Source organism: Rhinopithecus bieti, unplaced genomic scaffold, assembly GCF_001698545.2.
Source record: "Rhinopithecus bieti isolate Rb0 unplaced genomic scaffold, ASM169854v2 scaffold_3040, whole genome shotgun sequence".
Taxonomy (NCBI): Eukaryota; Metazoa; Chordata; class Mammalia; order Primates; family Cercopithecidae; genus Rhinopithecus; species Rhinopithecus bieti.
This window is the reverse complement of record NW_016804657.1, coordinates 7,677,691-7,685,548: the sequence shown is the minus strand read 5'-3', so window position 1 is coordinate 7,685,548 and position 7,858 is coordinate 7,677,691. Positions and strand designations below refer to the sequence as shown.

General features: G+C 48.7%; 1 protein-coding gene across 1 annotated transcript in view; it reads left to right on the top strand.

Moving 5' to 3' along the window:
* The first annotated feature begins 1,913 nt into the window (after window positions 1–1,913).
* VTCN1 (V-set domain containing T cell activation inhibitor 1) overlaps window positions 1,914–7,858 on the top strand; it is a 69,600-nt gene continuing 63,655 nt past the window's right edge. Inside the window, exon 1 of the mRNA XM_017869825.1 lies at window positions 1,914–2,044. Within this exon, the coding sequence (XP_017725314.1) occupies window positions 2,013–2,044 (32 nt within the window). The 5' untranslated portion in view covers window positions 1,914–2,012. The remainder of the gene's footprint in view (window positions 2,045–7,858) is intronic.

Here is a 7,858-nt window from a genome sequence, read left to right as displayed (position 1 = left end):
CCAGCGTGGAGTGCAGTGGCATGATCATGGCTCTCTGTAGCTTCAACCTCCCATTCAAGTGATCCTCCCACCCCAGCCTCCTAAGCAGCTGGGACTATATGCCCAGCTAATTTTTTGTTTGTTTGCCTCCTATTCTTTTTTTTTTTTTAATTTTGTAGAGACGAAGTCTCACTATACTGCTCAGACTAGTTTCAAACTGCTAGGCTCAAGAATTCCTCCTACCGGCCAGGCGCAGTGGCTCATGTCCGTAATCCCATTACTTTGGGAGGTCGAGGTGGGTGGATCCCTTGAAGTCGGGAGTTCGAGACCAGCTTGGCCAATATGGAGAAACCCCATCTCTACTAAAAATACAAAAATTAGCTGGGTGTGGTGGCGCATCTGTAATCCCATCTACTTGGGATGCTGAGGCAGGAGAATCACTTGAACCCGGGAGGCAGAGGTCACAGTGAGCCAAGATTGCACCACTGCACTCCAGCGTAGATGACAGAGCAAGACTCAGTCTTAAAAAAAAAAAAAAAAAAAAATTCCTCCTACCTTGGCCTCCCAAAATATTGGGATTATAAGCTTGAGCCATAGTGCCCAGCTGAGGCTGCTCTTCTTAAGGCTCATTGAGGGGCAGGGCAGAATCCCTGTGCCTTTGGTTGGAATTACAGAAACCACTGCTCCCACTGCCCTCAGCTTCCCCAGACCCGGGAAGGACCCACTCAGCACCGGCGCTGCATAGATTCCAGGGCATCGCCCTTTACTTACTCTGGGGAAGGGAAGGCACATAGACTCCCTCTCACTTATTCCTCACTCCAGCCCGGTGAGACACACCTTGAAGTAAAGTGACGTTCTCAAAGCCACATGATGAATTAGGAATCCAGGAATTGAACCTAGCTGTGTGACTCTGAAGGTCTTTCCACTGTGACCTTGCCCTCTCCTGTTGCCTTCTTTTCACTGCTCAGTTCTCCCTTCCTGCACCATCTTTACTCAATGGTTGCTCCACCTGCCCATACGCCAACACTAGGAGGATGCCGCTGAAGGCCTGGAGCACCTTCCCTGCAAACATAGTCAGTCAGCAGCAGCAGTAAACTGGGCAACCAGTCATGAAACTTTCCCATCCGAGGTTCTCTTGGGGGCTGGAGGAAACAATAAGGAGAGAGAAAGAGAGACAGAGAGACAGAGAGCAAGGCTTAGGCTTTAACGAGAATCTTGCCTAGTTGGCAATCTGCTGGATGAAATGTCAGAGATTTTTGCTAACTCACTCACCTTTGACAGTAATTGCTTCTGGGTCTTGGGATCTCCAGAGAGAGGGGCAGTTGAAGCAGAGCACATTCAGTGTCTTTTTGGAGTGTCAAAAAAATTGCAAGGTGGGAAGTGCTGGCCCTCTGCCGCTCCCACTGAAATGAAACCGGAAGAGAATTGCATACCCAGCTGGGCATCTCAGGAGACCTAGGCAAGTTCAGTCTTGAGTGACAAACTCAGTGGTCTTGTCACTTAAACTCATGGCCTTCCTGAGGTCCCCCAGCGTGAGTCTCCTCCATGAGAGACCTGACCAGTGGTGACCCAGCCTCTGAGCATCATCTACCAGCAGAGATGGGGACTCCTGGCCCCCAGGCTCCTAGCATAGCCTGACACTTTGAGTTATTCCAGTCCTTTCTTATTTTGAGATTAAATCTCCCTCCCTACAGCTCCCTTCCACAGTCAGGAGGAAAGTCCTGCTGAATACAAGCCCTGAAGCAAGGGCCTGGGACACTTTTCCCCGTCACCCTCTCCCAAAGTCAAGGCTTGGAAAGGCAGCTCTGAGCCCCTGGCTTGGCTGGCTGGCTGGAGCAGGCAGCCACTGTGCCTGCAGGGAATTCTGCACAGCTAGTTTCCTCATACCTGAGCTGTCTACAGGTGCACGCACCACTCCCGGCCTGAACACACTATTTAAGGCCAGCACACGGGAGCTGGTTGTGAGTCACCAAGGAGGGCAGCAGCAGCTCCACTCAGCCAGTACCCAGATACGCTGGGAACCTTCCCCAGCCATGGCTTCCCTGGGGCAGATCCTCTTCTGGAGGTAGTATATACTCTTCTGTCTATCCTTATGGGTGAAGGGAACAGCAGTGAGGTCTTTTAGGGGTGCTGAGCACTGCTGGGCTGTCCCATAGGACCCCACCTATAATTTTATCTGGTCCAGCATTGGGCCAGTGGGAGCCTGGCCAGACAAGAGCCTAGCTGGACTTGACTTAACATCCCACCTCAGCTGCTCAGGGCACCTGCTCAGGGTTAGGGAGGTTTTTGGTTGGTGGCCTGCCATGGAGGGCTGGCCCTTGCTGGGCAGCTTGGACTGAGAGGAGTGTGTGCCAGGCTGAGCATTCCCCTGAGATGTCAAGGCTGTGAGCACCGTTTTGGGGACACCGAGCAGGCTGGTGTGGGCTGCATTGTGGGATGGCAGGGAATCCATGACTGCGACGGTGGAGGGGATGCAGGAGGACCCTTTATGCAGCCCCCAGGGGGAAGGAGGAGAATGTACTTTCATTTCTCTATGGCTGTAATTTCTTGCTACTCCTGAGCAATTCACACCAACACCCTTCCCCAGACCCCTGCCCCCAGCTCAAAGGTGGGGTCCCTAGTTTTCCTAGGAGCTCCTTGGAGAGGAGAACTTGCTGCTGCTGCTGTTGCTGCTGCTGCTGAACTCTCCAGAGAGGAAGAAGGAAGCAAGTCCTCTCCCCTACCTTTTACTTCTCCCCTGAGCTACATTCTAGTTGCCTCTTTTTCCCTCAGAACAGCATTTACCGTCCTGGAGAGAAAGAGATGGAAAGTGCAGGGTTTTCTTGAACTGATTGATCCAATATCAGTCACAACTCAGGACAGTGTTTAGGGAGACTGATACTTGTTGGTTCTAGAGGTTGTTTGAAAGATCAGTCCTCCAATTTCTGTTTCTTTTTCCCGCAAAAGGAAGAAAAGAAGAGAGGGAAGGAGAGAGGAAAGAAATCCTCAGGTCAACTGTGAAAAGTTTGTGAAGAGACTAAGAGAGTAGTGTTACTTCCCAGAGGCAGCCTAGAATATTCTTCTCCTTGAAACAAAATATCAGCTCCCGCCGACTCGACTCACATTTATCTGAAATCACTTGCCGGGTAGCAGGGGTGAGGAGCTCTTCAGGGCTGGCGGGGGTGGCTGCGGCAGCACTTCTCCCCCTCCCCTGTGCCTGGCTAGAGCACTGTGCTCCAGGAGAAGCAGTGGGTGGTGGGGGCTTTCCTCTAGACCCTTCTGCCCTGAGAGGATGTCCCTAAGAAGCACCTATGTCAGAGGAGCCAGCATTTTGTGAGCGCCTCTTTCCCTGCCCTGCACTAGGTGTCTTAGAGCAGTGTGTCCACTCCTGCCTTGTGAGGGCTCGTTATCACCTCAGAGAAGTTAAGGCCAGGTGAACTGTGAAACCGTGCATGCGGGGATCTTGCTCTGAAATCCCAAGCTCTTTCCCCCTGCCACCCTTGCCCCTGCTCCTGCCAGTCCCAGCTCCCCATGCCCCTCATTCCTCCAGCCTTGATCCCAAGGACATGAAACGCTCCTTCTATGACAAGTGGCTCCGTTGTTCGGAGTCAGATGGGATGTGTGGGCTCTCTCATAAGGCTTTGCATCCAGTCTGACTGGTTTTGCTGGAGGATTAGCAGGAGGTGCGTGTTCAAAATTCAGATCCCCCACCCTTCAGAAACCCATTGGAATCAACAGAGACTCCTCTTGTTGGCCCCTGCGTGCCTTGTTAGCTATTCACGCTCTGCAGTTTCAGAAGCAGTGACTGTCCGTGAGGGTGGCAGATCCTTTGTGCAAGGGGCCTCCAGGAAGTGGGCCAATGAGCAGCTTCAGTGGGGAGCAGGATCATGAAAGCTCGTCTCAGGGATGCAGGTGGAGCCTGCCTGGGGGAACTCTTGACCCTAACAACCCTCTCCCTTTGTCATAATGGCCTTCATTCATAAAAATGCCTCTCCTGGAGGTGATCATGACAGCGGTGATGTGGGAACGCTCATGAAAGGGCCTGCAGACTCGGTGAGTTATTCTCCTAAGTATTCATAATTACCAGAGAGCCTAATTCCTTCAGATCTCACTTTCAGCATGCATGCTGCTCAGGGATCGAATGCTGATGTGCAGTTTTTACCATGCCTGGCCTCCATGCACATTTAGGAGCTGTATAACTAGCACCCTCTTCCCCTCTCCCCATCATGGCTGTCGACGGCAGCAGCATTCACTTATGGAACATTTGCAAAGTGCCTGCTAGGAGGACAGGGGTAGAAAACCCTTGCTCTGAGGGAATTAAGTTCCAGTCAACAATATTAACTGAGCACTTACTGTGTCCTGAATTTTGCACTAGACAATGGGGCAAAGGTGACTAAGATGCAAGATGCTGTTAAGGTCATAACCTAATGGAGGAGAAAGACTCCCACATAACAACTCTAACGTGCCACCCTTAAGTCCTGAGACAATAAGCACAGGTTGCAAATGGAGAACTTCCGTCACCCAAAGCTTTTGGGGAGGGTTTCTGAGCCAGAAGATGGGTGGGCCGTGTCTTGGACAATGAGTTCGTATGACCCAGGTGAAGAAGGGTGGAAAAGGCTGTCTAAGTAGAGGAAACAGAATTAAATCAAATGCAATAACACTCACGAATGAGTATGGTATGTTGGAAAGCTGCACACTACTCTGTATTATCATCACAACATGAAGATGAGGTAGGGAATGCTGGGAGATGAGGCTGAGAGGTCACACCAGGTCACAATGGGCCTTCTTCACTAGACTCAGAACTGGGATTTGTGGTGATGAGGAGCCCTTACAGGCACAAGCCATATTGGTTTCCAACTTTCAGTGTCCCTAAGCCTATAAAATCTGAGCCTTCAGAGCCTTCAGAAGGGGGTCAAGGTGGTTTTCATCAGGTGGACAGCAAGCCTGGAGGCCAGAAGAAGAGTTGGGAAACAATTGTGGTCAGAGTATACAGAATGACAGGGACCTGGCATAGATGAGAGTGAGAGTAAAGAACTACAGGAGGAAAATGGATTCAGGAAACACTGGACTTAAAACTGGTGATATTTGATCAATGATTGGAGGGGCAGGTAGGATGCTGCAGAATAAGAGTAGATGTGGCAAGGGGCAGATCCTGGAATGACTTCCATGTTTCTGGATTGGGTGCAGTGAGTTGGGGACAAGGAAGAGAGAGGAGATCTAGTTAATGTGTTGAGCTTGAGATTCCCCTGGGACCTTCAGACAGGGATGCTCCCTAGGTAGCAGAAGGCATGAGGCTAAAACTAGGAGAAGTCAGGGCTGGGGATAGACATCTGAGTGTCAATAGCTCAAGGGCAAGGAATAGTCATAGTGGGTGGCTTCTAAGGAGAGCACGTGGAGGGAGAGAAGCAAGGGGCTGGGATGGAGAGCTGAAGAACACCAACATCCAAGGGTGGGCAGAGGAAGAGGGGGGTCAAGGAAAGAGCTGAGAATAAATGGCAAGAAAGATAGCAAGAGGTCAGGATAGAGATTAATGAATGTCAACAGAGCGGAGTCTCATGGAACACGCAAGGCTAGTGATCCGTAAACATTTGCCCTGTTTCATCTGAAATCACTGGTGACAATGGGATTGATAAAAACATCACAGGAAGGAAGCTACTGAGTAGAGAAGGAGCAGGGATCTTTCTACCAGAGGAAGGAGGATGAAGTAGAGAATGAGGGAGCCTGGAACAAGGAGGCTCAGGGAATTTGCTTTGGAATTTTGGTTTCCCATTTCTCCTAAGTTTGCAAGCTGGTGCCTGGCTCAGACATCTCAGACCCTGATGGTCGGGGAAAACAGTGCCAAGCAACACCATGGAAGCTTGTCTGGTAAGAAAATCTTGCTTGAGCCTAGGCTAAGGAGATCTCAGCACAGGCCATATTGGTGTCCAACTTTCAGCTTCCCTGAGCCTATAAAATCTGAGCCTTCAGAACCTTCTGAGTCCATCCCATGAACAGGACAGGAATCTGCAAAATGAGATAAATTGTACATTGGAAGAAAGACTTCAATAGGTGGCACCTGTGTTCCTGCCCCCATCGGGAGTAGATGATTTTCTGAGCATTACGCTTTTCCCCCATCTCCACCTGTTGCAATGCTACTCATTTCTTTCCATATTCAGCTCAAATGCCACCTCCACTTTGAAGTCTTACAGGATTTTTCTAGTTGCCTTCAATTGCCCATCTTATGTTCACAGTCAGCCATGTTTATGAATATCTGTTCCTGGTGCCTGTTTCCCTCACCAGGGTCCTTGAGGGTTGGGACTCTGTCTTGCTCATTGTGGTAGGGAGGCAATGCAGCACTATGCAGCACTATGGCTATGCATCTGGATTCAAATCCTTGTTCCATCATGAACATTTACCCTCCAAGAGCTTCAATTGCCCTATCTATGAAATGAGGCAGATAATAGTACCTAACTCCTAGGGCTGTATGAATGACATGTGATAATCATGTTCCTGGCACATCCTAAGAACTCCATAAAGGTTAGCTATTGCTATACTCATTACTTGCAACTCCCTCTACAATCCATGGTACTTGGTTGGCTCTCCATAAAAATTTGTTAAGTTCAATTTCACGACTCCACTGGCACTTCTGACCCTGAAATAGATGTTGCAGTGAGGGTATACTTTGGATTAATTACCCCAGGAATCTCTTAAATTCAGTTAGCTCTAAAAGAACTCTGGAGTTCTCTAGATTCTTATTCCACAAAATAATAATAGTAATAGAGTCCACCACAACTTTTGTTGTCATGAGAATACTCGTAGAGTTCTGTAGATTCTTATTCTACAAAAAAAAAAAGAAAAGAAAAGAAGAAAAGATAATAATAAAGTCCACCACACCTTTTGTTGTCATGAGTCTGAGACACAATCCTTCTCTAAACCTGAGGATGCTAGGATTTAAGACTTATTAAATGTCTGACTCTTTTAATTCCAGTATAGAGCATTAAAAGTTGGCGGCAAAGAGCTTCAGCGTGGGTGAGGTGCATCTGGGAGGTCCTAGTGTGTACAAGCTCAGTGTCTAGATCTCTGCTGAGGCACTGCTGACACCAAGAACAACAACCTCAGGGGCCAGTTGGAGCAATGTGACTATGACCAAGCACGTGGTAATGCTTAATTAGCTAAACTGTCTCATAGTCCTAATTATCTCCATTTCATAGACGCAAATGTTGAGGCAAGTTACCTTGCTCAATGTCTCCTAGGCAGCCAGTGGCAGGAACCAACCTGTTACTATCTAGTCCTCTATACCGACTTTTACTGAAACATTACCTTTCTAATCAGCTATGCTTATTCTCTTGCTACTTAAGCAGAACCCTCTATCACTGGCAAAAACCGTGCCTCCTCAGTAACTGTCATGGCAGAAGAATTCTTAGCTGGCCAAGGGCAGAGCTCTTCCCAGAATTGGCTGGAAACTGTGGATTGTTGGTCTGTGTTGCTTCAGGCAGCTGCTCTAGGTGAATGAGTGCAGGAGTAAGGAGTGACTGAAACTCAGTAAGAATTATATGCTGGCCGGGCACCATGGCTCACACCTGTAATCTCAGCACTTTGGGAGGCCAAAGCAGGTGGATCACTTGAGCCCAGGAGTTCAGGAGTTTGAGACAAGCCTGGGCAACATGGTGAAACCCCATCTCTACAAAAAATACAAAAATCAACAAGGTGTGATGGTATATACCTGCAGTCCCAGCTACTCGGGACTGAGGTGGGAGAATTGCTTGAGCCTGTGAGGTTAAGGCTGCAGTGAACCTTGGTGTTACCGCACTCCAGCCTAGGCAATAGAGCAAGACTTTCTCTGTCTCTCTCTCTCTCTCTCTCTCTGTGTGTATATATATATAATACAATATATATTTATATAAACAAATATATATATATT